Here is a 20,749-nt window from a genome sequence, read left to right as displayed (position 1 = left end):
AACAACGGCGTGAAAAGCTGCCAGGTGAGTGAGGCAGTAACTGCGGATGTTTTCACAACACCTGGAGAAAGTGCTAAACCCTAGCTGTGACTTCAGGTCATTTATTGCTTACTTGTTTACCGTTGTTTTCAGTATTTCAGTCTCGTCAAACATGCCACCAAAATTCTAGCAAACGAGAATGGGTGAGAGATATGAGAGTTGAGAATCAGTGAGCCAGGTTGTCAAAATGTCAAAACTAAGAGAAAGTAAAGAAGTTGGGAATAGAGTCAAAGACTGATAAGATATCTGAAACAAGCGGCAAAGCCTCTGCTTTTGGCATTGGGCTTCCCAGGTGAAACTAGTGGTGAAGAACCTGCCTACCAATGCAGGAAACATAAGAGATGTGGGTTTGATCCCTGGGTCAGGAAGACCCTCCAGAGGAGGGCATGGCAAACCACTCCAGTATTCTAGCTTGGAGAATCCCATGGACAGAAGAGCTTTGTGGGCTACGGTCCACAGGGTCACAAAGAGTCAGACACGACTGAAGCCACGTAGCACGCACGCACTAGGCAAAAACATCTCCAAGTCCTTCCAGGCCGAAGATTATGTCCCAAGAAGACAGCCCATTTGTTGGAGAATTGATGTCCCACCAACTGATCCCAGGAGAGAGAAAGGAAAGCGTGGAGGGAAAGTAATTTCTCATGGCGCTGAGCCTGAGACCACTGTCAATGTTGTAATTATATCATGCTTGCTGTTTATATAGGTCATTTATTGGGATAAGGTACATGGGATCACTTAAAAACGACATTCATTTGGTCCCTTTCAAAAAACATTCAGCTGGCTTACGTGTGGAGCAAGAAAGTGCGAAAGTGACATAGCGTCCAAATTGCAGCCATGTGTGACTTGGCCTTTCTATTTGGGGGGAAAGGAAATGGTTAAGCCTGAAGGATTGTGTTTCTCTCTTGTCACTCTGACTCTGAGTGAATAATGAGTTCCTGCTGGTGACAGCCTGGCTTGGGGAGGCGAGTGCAGAGGGGCTTTGGTACCCTTCCAAAGCTGTGTGTGAGCCTTCACCACAAGGCCTGATTCTGGGGGAGGAACAGCGGGTGAACCATGCCGAGCAGAGGCTGGGAGTGCCACGTGTTAATGCACCTTCCCTGAGAGACCCCGGCACTCTCAAATGTGAATTAACTTGAGTTCCTTTACTGCATTCATTCAGACAATCATCAAAGATTCATATGGTCAACCTCTGTGGCCAACTTACTACGTTCTAGATCCTGTAGTAGGTGCTGGGAATCTTTTCTCTTTTTAAACACTCACAGATCCTCTATATATTTTTCTATAACTCATTTGTAAATATAATTTTGCTTATTTATTTTGGGCTGTGCTGGGTCTTTGTCACGGTCACTTTTCTCTAGCATGGTGAGCAGGGGGCTACTCTGTAGTTGCAGGGTGCAGGCTTCTCACTGTTGCGGAGCACAGGCTCTGAGGCTCACAGGCTTCAGGGGATGCAGCACATGGGCTCAGCAGTTGTGGGTCCCAGTCTCCAGAGCACAGGCTCAATGGTTGTGGCACACACGCTTAGTTGGGATCTTCCCGGATCGAAGACTGAACCTGTGTCTCCTGAATTGGCAGGCAGATTCTTTACCACTGAGCCACCAGGGAAAACCTGGGAATCTTTCTTGAGTTGCCTGGAAAGCAGATCCCAAGATAAAGGCCTCATCTACCTCCCCCATCACCCATTCTAGATGTCACTCACCCTTGGCCACTGGAGGCTACCAGCCTGATGGGCTGACCCAGAACCTCAGTCCTGAGTCCTTAGCTGCTTTGGCCTCATCAAGCCATAACTGTTGAAGCTGCCCACTTACTGTTACCCCTGGCAAGAAAGAACCAAGAGACACCCATGCAAGCCTTCTGGGTTCCAGTCAACTCCTCCATACTTCCACTGTGTAAGAGTAACCCTATTCCTCATAGTAGTTAGGGTCAATTTTGTCCACCAAGGGAATAATTCTTTTCTTTGCCAGTTCTTCCACTGACATGAGGAGCCTCAAATGACCTGCCTCCAGTGGCCACAGCATCGAGTTGAATTGCTGCCTGGTGGTCCCCTTGTGGAAACCAGAACCTTTGAAGTGGTGGAGTCTAAAATTGCAAGCTTGATAAGCAGGGATCCTGAGAGGATCCACACCAATTTCTACCTTTTGGTTCTTATCCCTGTGAATTCCAGTTTTGGGAAACATAGCACTATAGCCAGTGACTTAGTGCATATAACTTCACCCTGGAGGATAGCATGGTAACCTTACAGGTTATTGGCCCAAGGCTAGAACCCTAGATGAGCCTTCAATAGTCCTTCCACCATGCCATTAGACTAGCTACTTCTGATTGATCGGATATCTGGGGACACTAGTGGATCTCGTGGTCATATGCCCATTGCCACAATGGTGTGCAAGCTGCCATTTTTAATAGATCAGGAATTCTGTAGGCCCTTGGTTGACAGTATTGATAGAGACATGTGGGTAAGGTAGGAATCAATTCTGGTGAGGACAGAGTGATGTCCTTGTGACAGGCACAATGAAGGACAGAAAAGGTATGGACCTAACAGAAGCAGAAGATATTAAGAAGAGGTGGCAAGAATACACAGAAGAACTGTACAAAAAAGATCTTCATGACCCAGATAATCACGATGGTGTGATCACTCACCTAGAGCGAGACATCCTGGAATGCGAAGTCAAGTGGGCCTTACGAAGCATCACTACAAACAAAGCTAGCGGAGGTGATGGAATTCCAGTTGAGCTATTTCAAATCCTAAAAGATGATGCTGTGAAAGTGCTACACTCAATATGCCAGCAAATTTGAAAAACTCAGTGGTGGCCACAGGACTGAGAAAGGTCAGTTTTAATTCCAATCCCTAAGAAAGGCAATGCCAAAGAATGCTCAAACTATTGCACAGTTGCACTTATCTCACATGCTAGTAAAGTAATGCTCAAAATTCTCCAAGCCAGGCTTCAACAGTGTGTGAACTATGAAATTCCAGATGTTCAAGCTGGATTTAGAAAAGGCAGAGGAACCAGAGATCAAATTGCCAACATTCATTGGATCATCGAGAAAGCAAGAAAAACATCTACTTCTGCTTTATTGACTATATCAAAGGCTTTGACTGTGTGGACCACAATAAACTCTGGAAAATTCTGAAAGAGATGGGAATACCAGACCACCTGACCTGCCTCTTGAGAAATCTGTATGCAGGTCAGAAAGCAACAGTTAGAACTGGACATGGAACAACAGACTGGTTCCAAATAGGAAAAGGAGTATGTCAAGGCTGTATATTGTCACCCTGCTTATTTAACTTATATGCAGAGGACATCATGAGAAATGCTGGGCTGGAGGAAGCACAAGCTGGAATCAAGATTGCTGGGTGAAATATCAATAACCTCAGATATGCAGATGACACCACCCTTATGGCAGAAAGCGAAGAACTAAAGAGCCTCTTGATGAAAGTGAGAGAGGCGAGTGAAAAAGTTGGCTTAAATCTCAACATTCAGAAAACTAAGATCATGGCATCTGGTCCCATCACTTCATGGCAAATAGATGGGTTAACAGTGGAAACAATGACAGACTTTATTTTTCTGGGCTCCAAAATCACTGCAGATGGTGACTGCAGCCAAGAAATTAAAAGATGCTTGCTCCTTGAAAGAAAAGTTATGACCAACCTAGACAGCATATTAAAAAGCAGAGACATTACTTTGTCAACAAAAGCCCATTTAGTCAAAGCTATGGTTTTTCCAGTAGTCATGTATGGATGTGAGAGTTGGACTATAAAGAAAGCTGAGCACCAAAAAATTGATGCTTTTGAACTGTGGTGTTGGAGAAGACTGTTGAGAGTCCCTTTGACTGCAAGGAGATCAAACCAGTCCATCCTAAAGGAGATCAGTCCTGAATATTCATTGGAAGGACTGATGTTGAAGCTGAAACTCCAAACTCCAAACTTTGGCCACCTGATGCAAAGAACTGACTCACTGAAAAAGACCCTGATGCTGGGAAAGATTGAAGGCAGGAGGAGGAGAAACAGTAGAGGATGAGATGGTTGGATGGCATCACCAACTCAATGGACATGAGTTTGAGTAAACTCCGGGAATTGGTGATAGACAGGGAGGCCTGGCATGCTAATGTCCATGGGGTTGCAAAGAGTCGGACACAACTGAGTGACTGAACTGAACTGAAGGACAGATTGAAATTGAAATCATTTGGCCACCAAGTGGATGATCTGGTCTCCCCAAGGTTCATCACTGTATATATACATCCACAAGATGAGATATCTTGTCTACCTTGTGGTTGAAAGCTACCTCTTCAGTGGGGGTTCTCTAGTGGACATTAGTGTGAGATACGAAGATACACACACTCTGTGCCCACAACCATAAGTTCAGGCTCATGCCTCTTCTCCAGCTTTCCTTACCAAGCGCTCTGGGTTCCAGTCAACTCCTCCAGGCTTTCACTATGTTGGAGCAACCCTACTCCTTCCACTTTGGTTCCTTCTGGGGCCTGACCAAGCAGATGAGCCATTACCCTTGTCCAAGAATTCATATCAACCTGTATCTCGGGCTGCTTCTCCTTCTTTATAAAATGAGCCTTTATAAGGCCCCTCTGAGTCGGGCTACAGCGTGGCAGCAGTCCATCTCCAGTTAGCACCAAGATCGCGTGATCTTTCTCTCCACTGTGCTGGTAATGGATAGTAGGTGGCTGGTTAACTTTCCCACTGTGGTAGGTTCAGGGCAGAGATGTGAAACGAATGAGGGTCTTGAGCAGTAACGTCTGTGCTTTTCCTTGGTGCCCCGTCCTGCCAAACCAGGGAGTAGCGCTGGGCTAGAGAATACATAGGTTATCCCAGAGTCTTCACCCAGTGGGTGGTCACTACTCCTCTAATGACTGCTAGAACATGACACCCTCTACAGAGCAAGTCAGAAAAATATCTGCGTGCCAACTCCTACTCTGTCCAGTTTTAGAGGGCACACTTGACGCTGTGGCTGTTATTACTGCTTTGAATGCTACTGCTATAGAAAAATGAAAAAAAAAAAAAAAAACACAACTTGGTTTGGGCCAATCCTGGCTCACAAATTGTGTTCCAGCAGCTGAGAGATTGGCATTTCTAGGAGAATCAAAAAATTAAGAAATCTGCAAGAGGTCTGCCTTGTGTTGCTTTTTCCAGGGACTTAGAAGTTAACTGGATGTTTCAACGTATTGAGTGACTAATTTTCCGTCCTTTTTTCTCAGATCTCACACAGTAAGCATTTATTTCCTGAAAACCTGCCAAAAGAGTCATTTTTTTTTCAGAGTTCCAATAGTATTTTAAAATGTAAAATGAAGTCCTGATAGCAAAAATTATCAATGTAGACCCTTGAATCTACCCATAGCAACTTAAGAAGTATTGCCTTCTTTTGGTTTCAAGTTTGGGGAGTTTAAAAGAGAGACAGAAAGAAAGAGAGAAATTTCCAAAAGTTTCTGAAGTGCTTATTTTTCTCCAAGATTCAGGCTTGCTTATTGGATAAGAACAGTTGATCCAGGACAGTTGGCAACTGCAGGTAAAAATGTGCCTACGATTTGTTTTTAGTTGTGTTACTACAGCTTCCAAGCCAAGGTTGCAGGCTGGCAGTGCCCTGAAGGAGGGAGAGAACTGGACAGCACCCATGCCTCCCATTAGGGAGGCCTCCAGACAGAGCCTGGAGCAGGACCGTGCTGGGACTGACCCAAGCCAGGCCTTCCTGTGTTGCCCAGAATCAGAGCAGCACCCACAGAACCAATCTTCACTCATGCCCACTGTGGATAGAACAGTCTCAGAGCATTTACAGGTCTGCTAAATGGGTGACTGTACTGTGTCAAACCCACAGTTTAGGTTGAAAGTTGGTGATCAAATACTACAGGAACCACCCGCTGGCTTTGCCATTTAGTGGAGGCGTAGGCCTTTCATTCTAGAAAGTGCTCATTGACAGGAAGGCATATTGTCTCAAGAAACAGATGTACAGTTAACCTGGAATTTTACAACTTCTTCCCCAAATACAATAAACCTTGTTTTCAATGAAACCGGTTAAGTGCCTTGTGTATTATGAAATTCCTTTGATGAGTAAGTCAGATTATTTATGGACTGTTGGAAGACCAATCTTTCACTGTAGAAACTGTCGATGGATCATTTGGGAAAGGAGCCAAAGGGTCAGGAAGAGCTCTTTATCACACTAATGCACAAAGACACACAAAGCATGACCCAGATATAAAAAGGGGGCCAGCACACTGCTAGTAGATGCCATTCAAGGCTGAGCCCAGGAGACTGCCCGGAAGCTCTGACAACAAAGAAAATGATGGAGGAGAAAGGAGGGGCGGGAAACACTCCCCAGGGTGAAACACAATAGGGAGACCAGGAGGATCTGGGCAGGGTCTGGCCTCAGTAGAAAAACAAGATAAAAAAGGATCCCATGGGGAACTTCTCTGGTGGTCCAGTGGCTGGGACTCTGAGCTCCCAGTGCAGGAGGCCCAGGTTCAATCCCTGGTCAGGGAAATGTATCGCACCTGCCACAACTAACCATTTTTATGCTGCAATTAAAAATTCCATGGGCTGCAATGAAGACCTAGTGCAGCCAAATAAATAAATTAAAAATTTTTTTTTTAAAAAGGACCCCATTTTTCTAGTTTCTTCCCCATCCTCTCCCTCTTGAAGGTTCGAATCCAACCAGGCAACGTATTTGATTGCAACTACCTACCCTTTCCACGCATTCCATCATGGTTAGAGTTCAGAGTATATTAATTTGGATAACGCTAGCTGTTATCATAAACAGCCCCTCAAAAAATATATATAATGGCTCAAGGACCATAAACGTTTGTTTCTTTCCCATAATTTAGCATAAAGGAGATATTGTTTGGCAGCTTTCTTCCACAAGGCGATTTAGGAACCCAGGCTGAAGACATGTGGCTGTGTCATTTCCTAGGGCCCTCTTCTGCATTGAGACACTGAAAGGGGAACAGGTATGAAGAGGGCACTTAAAACCCCTGCTTCTTAAAACTCTACCTTGAAAGTGAGAGGCAAGACTTCTCACAAACCATTGGTTAGAACTTCACTGTATTATGTGCTTGCTTGCAAGGGTGTAAGAAATACAGTGTATGTAGCTGCCTGCCCAATGGAAAAAATGGATATTTTTGGTGAATGGCTAACCATCTGCTTGGAAGCAGGTAAACCTTTTATCCATTTTTGCAGGAGTGCCTTCTGCTGTGCATTGTAGGGTTAGTAGCAAGCAAGTATTAGTGAAACAAAGGGGTGGCTGAGTGACTGCTGAGATTGGAGGAACAATAACTTTCATTAAGTCTGTGCGATTCCTCATCTGTAAAAGTACACAAAACTTTGAGGATTAAATAAGACAACATGTAAATAACTTAGAAAGGTACACAGGTAAGCCCTCAGTAAGTTCGTAGTTATTACTCTGACCTCAGTCGTCTCTTATATGCAGATGACGCCACCCTTACGGCAGAGAGTGAAGAGGAACTAAAGAGCCTCTTGATGAAAGTGAAAGAGGAGAGTGAAAAAGCCGGCTTAAGGCTCAACATTCAGAAAACTAAGATCATGGCATCCAGTCCCATCACTTCATGACAAATAGATGGGGAAACAGTGGAAACAGTGGCTGACTATTTTTCTGGGCTCCAAAATCACGCAGATGGTGATTGCAGCCATGAAATGAAAAGATGCTTACTCCTTGGAAGGAAAGTTATGACCAACCTAGACAGCATATTAAAAAGCAGAGACATTACTTTGTCAACAAAGGTCCGTCTAGTCAAGGCTATGGTTTTTCCAGTGGTCATGTATGGATGTGAGAGTTGGACTACAAAGCTGAGCACCAAAGAATTGATGCTTTTGAACTGTGGTATTGGAGAAGACTCTTGAGAGTCCCTTGGACTGCAAGGAGATCCAACCAGTCCATCCTAAAGGAGATCAGTCCTGGGTGTTCATTGGAGGAACCGATGTTGAAGCTGAAACTCCAATACTTTGGTCACCTGATGTGAAGAGCTGACTCATTTGAAAAGACCCTGATGCTGGAAAAGATTGAGGGCAGGAGGAGAAGGGTATGACAGAGGATGAGATGGTTGGATGGCATCAGCAACTCAATGGACATGAGTTTGGGGAGACTCCGGGAGTTGGTGATGGACAGGGAGGCCTGGAGTGCTGCAGTTCATGGGGTTGCAAAGAGTCGGATACAACTGACTGACTGAACTGAACTGAATGTCATTTGGAAGTTTTGCTATTTAACTCATATATTTGCTTTTAGTCCTGTAGTTACATAAACATCATATACATGAGATGTTTATGATTAGTTTTATGTTTGTTCACTTAAGAGACATAAAATACTTTTACTCATCACAAGGGGTCTGTGGGAATGTTATCCTTTTTAAAAAAGGGGGTTTATTCATTTAAATTTGGGAAACCTTGTAGCAGAATCAGGCTTGATGCTATTCACATCTCAGCTTCCCCACTTAACCACCAGTTTATTCAGTCTTTGCTGGTCCCTACCTCCCCCTCTGTGAAATGGGCATAAAACCAATGCATCACAGTCACTGTGCTGGGAATTGAGATAATGCATGTGACAGACTTGTCTAGCACTTAGCATATCCCCAGTAAATACAAATTCCCTTCCCTGTCTCATAATATTTTCCAATTGAGTGAAAGAAAGAAATTACTTGAAATACAAAACTAACAAGGTCATGTCTTTAAAGAATTCCTTCCTTTTAAGAAAATGGAAACATAATTTGCCTGGACATTTCCGGAGCCTCATCAGCGAGAATACTGTTCAAGATGCAATTAAAAAGAAAAAAAAGAGGAAGAAGCCTTTGCAAAATAGGTAAGGCAATGCTCACATTACAAATGTATGTGAAAGTCTAGCTCCCTGTTCTTGAGAAACAAATGAAAAGGAATGTTGGCGATGCAAACCTTTGAGGTTTCCACATAGCACGCTCAGAATAGCAGTAAGCTACTGGATGGAAAGGATTTTAAGAAAGGAGCATTGCTTCTCCTGGTTTGCCCGTTCTGAGCACCCAAGTCCTTCCTGTAGTTTAGGTGGAAGTTGTTTTCCTTCACTTTGAAAGGCTTTTTGGTTCCTATATTTGCAAAGGCTCAGAGTTCATTTCAGGTCTAACCTTCAAATACAGCCACCCATTTTATTTGTTCACGTGGGTAATATTTTTCTATTCTCTTAGTCCTGCAGCTCCATCTGGGGAGTTCCCTCTTGAAATTTCAGTTACTGCTCAATCAGTACTCTCCTAGTGATTATATCCCAGTGTCAAAGGAGACGGACTTATTTTATTCCCTATTTTGAACCCACCTCATTGTTGGGGTTCAGGCTAAAAATGGATTTCCACACGTTCTTTTCTGCAGGACCAGAGCAATGGTTCTTGTGGCATGACATTAGCAGTCACGTCCCAAGTCCTCTGCCACACCCCCTCACACATACACGTTGAGAAAAACTACTCTGTGACTCAGAGTGGGGGCCATGAATATAGTCGAACACATCAGGGTCAACCACAGTAGTGATGACTAAGCTGAATCTTAAACAAGAAGGATCAGATCAGTTAGAGCGGGAGAAGGATCAGATCAGTTAGAGCGGGAGAAGGATCAGATCAGTTAGAGCGGGAAAGAAAGGCATTCCGGAAGAAGCAAAAATGTATGCAAAAGTTATTACACACAGAAGGAACTGAGAGTAGCTTAGTCTGGCTGCAAAGTATGTGGTTAGAAGGCGAGGCAAAACAAAAGAAATACAACGTATAATTATGACTCCAGTCAAATACACTCTCAAACGCAAGTCCTACTCATGTAAAGAATTTCTGAAATTCTCTGAGTCTTGGTTTTCTCATTTGTATAGATTTCTTAAAAAGGAAGGAATCAATGAGCTTATGTATATAAAGCATTAAAAAAATGATGGCAAAGAAAACGATGTATGCTTAGCATATGGTAACTTATTATGAACATGATCATGTGTGTGTGCTCAGTCGCTCAGTGGTGTCTGACTCTTTGCAACCCCATGGACTGTAGCCCACCAGGCTCCTCTGTCCATGGGATTCTCTAGGCAAGAAATACAGGAGTGGGTAGCCATTTCTTCCTCCAGGGAATCTTCCTGACCCAGGATTGAAACTGCATCTCCTGGGTTGGCAGGCAGATTCTTACCACTGAGCCACCAGGGAAGCCCAAATATGAAGATATTAATATATAAGCTGATGGGTTGGGCATGGACATACTATGAATAGTTTTGAATGTGGAGCTAATCCAATGAGGTCTTGAAAGCTATTTGGAGCCACTGAAGGAATGGACTGATCAGATTTCTGTTTTCATCAAGGCAGATACTCAAGTAAAAGGCAGTGTGCTAATCACAGTGGGACACATTTGAATACAAATACTATCTTCGACTCCCAATCTATGCTTCACTGCCATCAACCGCTGAGGATTTAGTGTGGGTCTGGTGCTGACTTCAAAACAGGAAACTCTTCCCTACTTTCCATTTACAAAGTGGGAGGAAGGAAGCTAGAGTTGGGCAAAGAAAGATTGTAGTGGAAAGTCTAACCAGAACCAGCCTAGCCCCAAGGGCAAAGTGCTTCATTTTCCTCCAAGAGTTATGAATAAAAATAGCACACGCTACAGTGAAGGTCACAAAACCTCATGAAATAGTCATGACTTAGTAACTCCCCCTGATGTAGGTCTTTTTCATTTCTTTTTGAAATTGACATACACAGCTATTAGAGGAACTCCTTAAGGAAAAAAAACACCAACAAAGTCCAGCTGAGCCTTCCTGACTCCTGCAGCCTGGATGGAGCTGTCAAGTTGCTCAAAACTAAGGAAAAGGAACTGTTCTAACACAGCATAAAACGTACATACATACCATTTTTTCTGTAGTAATAACAGACTTACAATTTGCATTGACTAAAGAAGTTAAAGGTCAGTACCAGAATATACTTCAGATAGAAATACATCTAAACACAAAAATTTCTCTTTTGTCGCTTCCTTTTTAGAGGAGATATTTCCATGCAAATGCTGACCTCGTGTGGTAAGAACCAGTTACTTCAAAGAGGGTATCATTCCAAAGGAATTTAAGATAATTTGTGTTATCATAAACAACAGAGTTTTGCCAAGAGAGTCCACTGGTCATAGCAAACATCCTCTCCCAACAACACAAGCGATGACTCTACACATGGACATCATGAGATGGCCAATACCAAAATGAGATTGATTATATTCTTTGCAGTCAAAGATGGAGAAGCTATAAGCAGTCAGTAAAATCAAGACCGAGACCTGACAGTGGCTCAGATCATTAACTCCTTACTGCAAAATTCAGACTTAAACTGAAGAAAGTAGGGAAAACCACTAGGCCATTTAGGTATGACCTAAATCAAACCCCTTACCGTAGAAGTGACAAATAGATCCAAGGGATTAGATCTGATAGGCAGAGTGACTATGGATGGAGGTTCGTGACATTGTACATGAGGAGGTGATCAAAACCATCCCCAAGAAAAAGAAATACAAAAAGGCAAAATGGTTGTCTGAGGAGGCCTTACAAATAGCTGAGAAAAGAAGAGACGTGATAGGCAAATGAAAAAAGAAAACATATACCTATCTGAATGCAGAGTTCCAAAGAACAGCAAGGAGAGATAAAAAAGCCTTCCTGAGTGATCAGTGCAAAGAAATAGAGGAAAACAACAGAATGGGAAAGACTAGAGATCTCTTCAAGAAAACTAGAGATACCAAAGAAACATTTCACGCAAAAATGGGCATGATAAAGGACAGAAACGGTATGGACCTAAAAGAAGCAGAAGATATTAAGACGAGGTGGCAAGAATACACAGAAGAACTACACAAAAAAGATCTTCATGACTCAGATAATCACGATGGTGTGATCACTCACCTAGGGCCAGACATCCTGGAATGTGAAGTCAAGTGGGCCTTAGGAAGCATCACTACGAACAAAGCTAGTGGAGGTAACAGAATTCCAGTTGAGCTATTTCGAATCCTGAAAGATGATGCTGTGAAAGTGCTGCACTCAATAGCAAATTTGGAAAACTCAGTAGTGGCCATGGGACTGGAAAAGGTCAGTTTTCATTCCAATCCCTAAGAAAGGCAATGCTAAAGAATGCTCAGACTACCACACAATTGCACTCATCTCACACACTAGTAAAGTAATGCTCAAAATTCTCCAAGCCAGGCTTCAGCAATCTGTGAATCATGAACTTCCAGATGTTCAAGCTGGTTTTAGAAAAGGCAGAGGAACCAGAGATCAAATTGCCAACATTCATTGGATCATCAAAAAAGCAAGAGAGCTCCAGAAAAACATCTATTTCTGCTTTACTGACTATGCCAAAGCCTTTGACTATGTAGATCACAATAAACTATGGAAAATTCTGAAAGAGATGGGAATACCAGACCACCTGACCTGCCTCTTGAGAAACCTGTATGCAGGTCAGGAAGCAACAGTTAAAACTGGACATGGAACAACAGACTGGTTCCAAACAGGAAAAGGAGTATGTCAAGGCTGTACACTGTCACCCTGCTTATTTAACTTATATGCAGAGTACATCATGAGAAACGCTGGGCTGGAAGAAGCATAAGCTGGAATCAAGATTGCTGGGAGAAATATCAATAACCTCAGATATGCAGATGACACCACCATTATGGCAGAAAGTGAAGAAGAACTAAAGAGGCTCTTGATGAAAGTGAGAGAAGAGAGTGAAAAAGCTGGCTTAAAGCTCAACATTCAGAAAACTAAGATCATGGCATCCGGTCCCATCACTTCATGGCAAATAGATGCGGAAACAGTGGCTGACTTTATTTTTCTGGGCTCCAAAATCACTGCAGATGGTGATTGCAGCCATGGCAGGAAGGAAAGTTATGACCAACCTAGACAGCATATTAAAAAGCAGAGACATTACTTTGTCAACAAAGGTCTGTTTAGTCAAGGCGATCGTTTTTCCAGTAGTCATGTATGGATGTGAGAGTTAGACTATAAAGAAAGCTGAGTGCCGAAGAATTGATGCTTTTGAACTGTGGTATTGGGAGAAGACTCTTGAGAGTCCCTTGGACTGCAAGGAGATCCAACCAGTCCATCCTAAAGGAGATCAGTCCTGGGTGTTCACTGGAAGGACTGATGCTGAAGCTGAAACTGCAATACTTTGGCCACTTCATGCGAAGAGCTGACTCATTTGAAAAGACCCTGATGCTGGGGAAAATTGAGGGCAGGAGGAGAAGGGGACGACAGAAGATAAGATGGTTGGATGGCATCACTGACTCAATGGACATGGGTTTGGGTGGACTCCGGGAGTTGGTGATGGACAGGGAGGCCTGGCGTGCTGCGGTTCATGGAGTCACAAAGAGTCAGACACGACTGAGCGACTGAACTGAACAGTGAAGGAGACCCGGGTTCAATAAGTAAAACATGATCACTTCAACAAAAGAGATTTATTCACACTGCAACAAATACATTTAGCTCTTTCATTTTCTCTGCCTTAAAATCTCAGCAAATGAGTATTTTAAAAAATTTATTCAGCAATTCATTGATTGACACTTTATGTTTCCAATTCTGTGGCATTACCAGCAGTACCAAAATAATATACGTGCACATGTCTTTTTGTATGCACGTATAAGAAATCCTTTTGTGTTTATACCTAGAGTAGAATTCTGGGGTTAAAGGGTATTACTTCTTCAACCTTACTAAAATGCCAATTCATTTCCAAAATGGTTGCAACAGATTCCATTTCCATCAGCTGAGTACAGGTGCCGAACCTCCTCCCCAACATGCATTAAACTTTTAAGCTCATGCCAATCTCATAGATGAGAAAACAATATCACAGTATTGTTTTATGCATTTCCCTAATTGCTCAGGAAGCTAAGCATCTTTTCATATTTCCCCTCTGTATGAATTTCCTGTTTATGTCTTCTGCCTTTTTAACTTGAGTTGGTTTTTTAAAGTGTATGTTGCTGCTGCTGCTAAGTCACTTCAGTCGTGTCCGACTCTGTGCGACCCCATAGACGGCAGCCCACCAGGCTCCCCCGTCCCTGGGATTCTCCATGCATGAACACTGGAGTGGGTTGCCATTTCCTTCTCCAATGCGTGAAAGTGAAAGGTGAAAGTGAAGTCACTCAATTGTGTCCGTCTCTTCGTGACCGCATGGACTGCAGCCTACCAGGCACCTCCGTCCATGGGATTTTCCAGGCAAGGGTACTGAAGTGGGTTGCCATTGCCTTCTCTGTTAAAAATGTATAGTGTGAGGTAAAGGTTTGATTTCATTCCTCTGCACATGGATGTCCAGTATTCCCAACGCCATTTTTTTTTTTAATGGCCACACCATGCGGCAAAAAGGATCCTGTTTCCCAACCAGGAATCAAACCTGCGTCTCCTGCATTGGAAGTGTGGAGTCTTAACCACTGGACCACCAGAGAAGTCCTCCCAACATGATTTATTGAAGAGACTATCCTATTCCCATTGTGTGTTCTGAGCACTCTTATTGAACATACGTTGCCCATATATAAATATAAAACATATGACCATATATTTATTTGGGGGCTCTCTATTCTGTTCCATTGGTCTACAAATCTGTTCTTATGCCAGCACCATATTATTTTGATTATTGTAGCTTGTAATTTTTTTTTTTAAATCAGGAAGTGATACTTTCAGTTTTATCCTTTCTCAAGACTGCTTTGAAGTTTTATACGGTTAAGTACTGTTTATACAATTGTGCACTAATATAAGAGGAAAAAGAGGTGCCCAATTAAATTAAAGAGTTTATGCATTATTGGATGTCTGCCTTTGGAATGGTATTATTACATACTTAGAAAACTTACGCTATGAATGACAATATGATCCTTCAGTTCAGTTGCTCAGTCTTGTCTGACTCTTTGTGACCCCATGAATCACAGCATGCCAGGCCTCCCTCTCCATCACCAACTCCCAGAGTTTACTCAAACTCACGTCCATTGAGTCGGTGATGCCTTCCAGCCATCTCATCCTCTGTCGTCTCCTCCTCCTCCTGCCCCCAACCCCTCCCAGAATCAGGGTCTTTTCAAATGAGTCAGTTCTTCACATCAGGTGGCCAAAGTATTGGAGTTTCAGCTTCAACATCAGTCCTTCCAGTGAACACCCAGGACTGATCTCCTTTAGAATGGACTGGTTGGATCTCCTTGCAGACCAAGGGACTCTCAAGAGTCTTCTCCAACACCACAGTTCAAAGGCATCAATTCTTCGGTGCTCAGCTTTCTTCACAGTCCAACTCTCACATCTATACATGACTATTGGAAAAACCATAGCCTTGATTAGACGGACTTTTGTTGGCAAAGTAATGTCTCTGCTTTTTATATGCTATCTAGGTTGGTCATAACTTTCCTTCCAAGGAGCAAGTGTCTTTTAATTTCATGGCTGCAATCACCATCTGCAGTGATTTTGGAGCCCCCAAAAATAAAGTCTTACACTGTTTCCACTATTTCCCCATCTATTTCCCATGAAGTGATGGGACCAGATGTCATGATCTTAGTTTTCTGAATGTTGAGTTTTAAGCCAACTTTTTCCACTCTCATCAAGAGGCTTTTTAGTTCCTCTTCACAATCCTTACCCTTCTCTAATTATAAGGAATAATTTATGAGACATTAACCAGGTCCATAGCTTTGTAAAGATTTATGGGTTAAGATTCAAGAAAAATGCAAGCTTTGGGATTAAAGTTAGGGGTTCAAATTCTAAACAGCTTTCTCTAGACATATGACCCAGGACAAACAAGCCTGTTATGTATAATGTCATGCTAAGGAGGCGGGATAATACAAGAAAAGTGTCTGGCTCATAGAAGGTACTCAATAAAACTTGACTATTACTTACAGACACTGTAACAGTGTAAAGAGTTCAAAAATCCTAATCAAAACCCATGGGTACTCTCATTTGGCCAAGTACCTCTATCAGGAACCCCATCTCTTTGAGTTTGCTTCCTCATGTGTAAAATGAGCACAACAGCTGTGTTACTCACCTTAAAATATCATTTAGAGGATCAAATGTTTTACACGTTAAGTGCTTGGGAATTACAAGGCATTTTTATGATCTAAACGCTAAAACATTTCTCTGGTAGTGATTTTTGATGAGTATCTTTTAAAATTGCACTGCCTATTTCCTTATCTTATTGCCAGTTCCTCAAAACAGCAATTAATCTATATTATTTTGGTCATTCAAATGTATAGTTACTATTCATTCAAGAAATACTGTCCATTGCCTATAGAGAGCACAGGTGCACAGCAAATGTGTGATTAAAAAAAACCCACAATTCTAAGTCTTTGGCTAATTTAAATTATAGACTTTGATGGATGCATCAACAAACTCAAGCTCTTCTTCCGTTTGGATTTTTGTAAAAAAAAAAAAAAAATATATATATATATATATATATATATATATATATACACACACACACATATATTTATCATTTCTCTTGTGTAAATTTTATTTACTTTGGCTGTGCTCCACATAGTTAATAATCATCCATAGTATGATAACAATCCGATTACATCAGCTACCTATTAAATCAGTTAATACCAGTTGATTTGGGCAATTTGGCAACGTACATTGTACAATCAAACCTAAACGATTCTATTGATTCTAAAAAAAAACCTGCAACGTTCCAGGTAACCATCACTGTTCACAATTCCCACTTAGGGACAAGATTACGCAAAGCTATATTTTTGTTAGCTTCCTTACTCTAGCTGGATATCCATGAAGGGAGCCAGGTACTGCGCGCCAGGCTTTCATTTAGGAACACGTGCAGGTGGTAAGAGCTGGTAGGAAGTGTTTAGGTCAGTGCTTCTTTCCCCACCGCATAATTCCAACGGAAAGACGACTGCCCCTTGGCTTCTCATTGGCCAAGGGAGCGGAGACGAGGGAGGAAACCGGACAGAAGACTAGGTCTTACAACAGGTGCCTTAACCCCGGATTTGGCGCCACCGGATATCCAATCAGCGCCGAGTACTGCGTTCCTCCACGATCTTCCTCATTCAGTAGAGCCCTCTATTTGCCAGCAAAAGGAACAAATCCCCACACATTACATTGCTACACAAGCCACGCTTGCATTCATGACTTCATTCACGCTCCTCAACAGCCCAGGGATACAAGCATTATTTTTATTTCTCAGAAGATGGAACTGCACCTGAGCTACAGGGCCCGTGACCTGCAAGGCAGATGCGCGAATCCGGAGCTGGGACCACTCCTTCGGGAAGAAGGACTTTGATCCGACGGCCACTGCCGTCACCTCCCCAGCCCGGAGCTCCCGGAGAAGCCGCCTGACTTGGGTTCTCAGACGGCGACTACTTTCCCTCGCGGCCCATCGAGCCGTAACCAGCCGCCATTCACCCGACTTCTCAAACCAGGAAAACCCCCGCCAAGAGCCCGCGCGTCCCGGCTTGTAACCCGCAGCCTGTACAGGGCGAGGCCGAGCGGCTGCAGTCACCCCATGGGTTGTTACCCACGAACCCGGATCGGGCGCTGAGTGGCTCACCCTGGCTCCCAACCCCCGTCCGACCTCCGTCACCAGGGAAGCTCCCATCCGCCACCGGACCCGCCCCTGCGCCCACAAGCCGCTCTAGCCGCGCACGGAGCCGGCGCTCTCGTTGCTCCCGGCCTGACGTCATCGCCGGGCGCCGCGACGAAGTGGCGGGCACGCGCAGCCAAGAAGATGTCTCCGACGCCGCCGCTCTTCAGTTTGCCCGAAGCGCGGACGCGGTTTACGGTGAGTTGCGGGCGGGTGGGCGCGGCCCCGGCCTAACGCTATTTGTTGCTTTCCTCTCCCTGAAATTACTCGAATTTTGCACTGGGGTAAAGCGGGGACAGAGGCGTTGCGCCGCGGCGACGGGTTCCCGGCCCCGTCGTGGGCTGGGGAGGCGATAAAGGCGCCTTACCTGCCTCTTCCACGAGTCCTCTGCGGTCCGTCTCCTCCTTTCCGCCGGCGGGTCCCGGGACCTTGCGCCCTGAGTGGAGGGCTCACCCGCAGACTACCTTTGGGTCCTGCTCCTCTGCGGTGCTCGCTTAGTCAGGCGGGTGTTTCCAGAACTGGCAGGGGGGCTGCTCTAGAGGAAGGCGGGAATGGTTTTAGTCCAGAGAACCTGCTCCCTCCCCGCCTCCTAACTGCCAGGTGGTTCTCGCCGCTTATTCATCACCCTTTAACCCTTTGTATCTCACTCCTTAGAGATCGTTGAGGACGGTCCTAAGTGGGGCGAGGCAAACTGATCAGCTTGGGAAGGGTTGTCAGCTGTCATTTTATTCTTCCGCCTTGGGGAACAGTAATTTAAGCATTTGGGGAAACACTTTACAGAGCGTTTTGATATTAGCTTATTTAACTCAAAATAGCCCTGTGAAGTAGGGTGTTTAAATATCCGCAGTAGATGAGATAGAAACTGAGACAGCCCGGCCCCCAGCCCCCGCCTTTGTTGTTGTTCAGTCGCTAAGTCGTGTCCGACCCTTTGCGACCTCATGGACTGCAGCATGCCAGTCTTCTCTGCCCTTCACCATGTCCCGGAGATTGCTCAAACTCATGTCCATTGAGTCGGTGATGCCACCCAACCATCTCATCCTCTGTCACACCCTTCTTCTGCCTTCAGTCTTACCCAGCATCAGGGTCTTTTCCAGTGAGTCGGCTCTTCGCATCAGGTGGCCAAAGTTTGGAGCTTCAGCATCAGTCCTTCCAAAGAATATTTAGGGTTGATTTCCGTTAGGGTTGACTGCTTTGATCTCCTTGCAGTCCAAGGGACTCTCCGGAGTCTTCTCCAGCACCACAGTTTGAAAGCATAAAAGTTAAATGATTTGCTTCACTGTTTTTTCTGACTTCAGACTCAGTATTCTTTTTATGTGGCCCATCACCAAATGAAGAACCTTGTTCTAAGTCGTTTGACTGTATTCGTCCCTAGTTTTCTGAAATTCTGAGAGGAGAAACTGTTAGGTGTATCCAAGGTCATCTCAGTCCTGGAAGTGACCATTTAATAGGAGATCATATAGCCCGGTGCTTCTTAAGATTGAGCATGGGTTGGGATCACCTGGAGATCTTGTTAAATGAGATTCTGGTTCAGTAGGAATGGGGCCTGAGATTCTGCATTTCTAACAAGTTCTCAGGTAGTGCCACTGCTGCTGGTGGTAATAAGGATCTACAACAATCCATATATGTAACCGGTGAGGAAAATGAATCACAGAGACAAAGGGGTATGCTCTAGATTATGAACTTCCCAGGTGGTGCAGTGGTAAAGAATCCACCTGCCAGTGCAGGAGGCAAAGGAGACGTGGGTTCATTGCCCAGGTGGGGAAGATCCCCTGGAGAAGGGAATGGCAACCCGCTCCAGTATTCTTGCCAGGAGAATCCCATGAACAGAGGAGCCTGGCGGGGTACAGTCCATGAGGTCATGAAAAGTCGGACACCACTGAACTTGCATGCACCAAGATTACACAGCCTACTCACAGAGCCAGGAATGGACCATTTCCAGTATAAATGTAACTCCTGTGAGGTAACAAGATGATTTTCCAAGTGTATGTGAATTTTCACAGAGTGAATGACTTGGCAGTATTTTTCCTTTCCACTTACAACTACTTTGTGACAGTCAGCAGCTTTAGTACTTTAAGACATCAGTGTTTACTTGATGTCAGGGACTGTGCTGTGCGAGCTACCTAGAGGGGGTGGGACTTTTGTTGGGTCTTGAATGGATAGAATTTGCATGAGCATGTGGGAAGAACAATGTGCATGGATACACTAGAGTGAACTTGATAGAAAATGATGGAAAAATGGCTAGAGCCTAGCGGACAGTATGTGTTTGGGGTTACTGGGAAATAAGGTTGGATAGATTGACTGGGATAACATTATTAATGACCTTTAGAGGAAGCTGTGAAACAAAACTTGTAAATAAGGGGCCACTTTTAAAGCAGAATGAATAGCATATTTAAACGAAAGGTAGGAGGGAAAACCTGGAATGAGAAAACTGAGCTTGGAAGCTCTCGAAAAGCTTCAAGTGATGAGTAAGTAGCATTTGAATGAGAATTACTGCTGAAATGACTGACAGGTAATTTTTCTCAGAAACATTTTTTAGTTAGACATACAATTAATGAGTGGTGTGTTTTTCAATGAACAAAAAAATCCTTCAACTTATGTGCTTTTTTTTTTCTTCCAGAAATCTACGAGAGAGGCCCTGAACAACAAAAATATCAAGCCCTTGTTGAATACCTTTAGCCAGTTACCTGGCAGGTAAGGCATTAATATCCATGACATGGGCTCATTGAAATCTTTATACTTACCCTGAGCTGTTTTAAAAATGCAGGTGTTTTTTGTTTTTAATAGTGAAAATGAAAAAAAATGTACCCTTGACCAGGCTTTTAGAGGTGTTCTAGAAGAAGAAATTGTAAGTATGTTTTTCCTTTATTTATTGTTAAAATTTTGCTGGCAGATTAGTAAATATTATTTTTTCGTTTGCTTTTATTCTTAGAATAGATATTTAACCATGACTGTTTTTTTCTGGAGTGAACTTCTTAGTCTGTGAAACCTAACTTGGTCATAGTCAGCATAGGAGTTACATAATGAATAAGGGTTTTGATAGCATAGGTGCAATTTAAGAGTTTGGTTTAATAAATTAGCAGAGCCCTCTGCCATTGAATATGTATAAGGAAAGTTGACACGAGGTCTTCCTGAGCAAGAACTAGAACTTGAAGATGGGCCCTGTCTTTGCTGTATAAACAGCAACACATTCTGGAGTGAATGAGAAGTCTAGTCC

General features: G+C 43.6%; 1 protein-coding gene and 1 long non-coding RNA gene across 5 annotated transcripts in view; one reads left to right on the top strand and one right to left on the bottom strand.

The window, feature by feature from the left end:
• LOC122425481 overlaps positions 1–18,068 on the bottom strand; it is a 34,463-nt gene extending 16,395 nt beyond the window's left edge. For all 3 annotated transcript variants that reach the window (XR_006264866.1, XR_006264864.1, XR_006264865.1), the window contains exon 1: positions 17,903–18,068. This is a non-coding gene — a long non-coding RNA (uncharacterized LOC122425481). The remainder of the gene's footprint in view (positions 1–17,902) is intronic.
• THOC1 (THO complex 1) overlaps positions 17,113–20,749 on the top strand; it is a 39,384-nt gene continuing 35,747 nt past the window's right edge. The window contains exons 1-3 of one of the 2 annotated variants that reach the window (XM_043443903.1): positions 17,113–17,733; positions 20,153–20,226; positions 20,320–20,380. In XM_043443903.1, the coding sequence (XP_043299838.1) occupies positions 17,680–17,733; positions 20,153–20,226; positions 20,320–20,380 (189 nt within the window). In that variant the 5' untranslated portion in view covers positions 17,113–17,679. The remainder of the gene's footprint in view (positions 17,734–20,152; positions 20,227–20,319; positions 20,381–20,749) is intronic. The other variant, XM_043443902.1, reaches the window with a different exon arrangement.

This window comes from Cervus canadensis, chromosome 23, assembly GCF_019320065.1.
Source record: "Cervus canadensis isolate Bull #8, Minnesota chromosome 23, ASM1932006v1, whole genome shotgun sequence".
In the NCBI taxonomy this organism is placed as follows: domain Eukaryota; kingdom Metazoa; phylum Chordata; class Mammalia; order Artiodactyla; family Cervidae; genus Cervus; species Cervus canadensis.
This window is presented reverse-complemented; position numbering and strand designations above follow the sequence as displayed.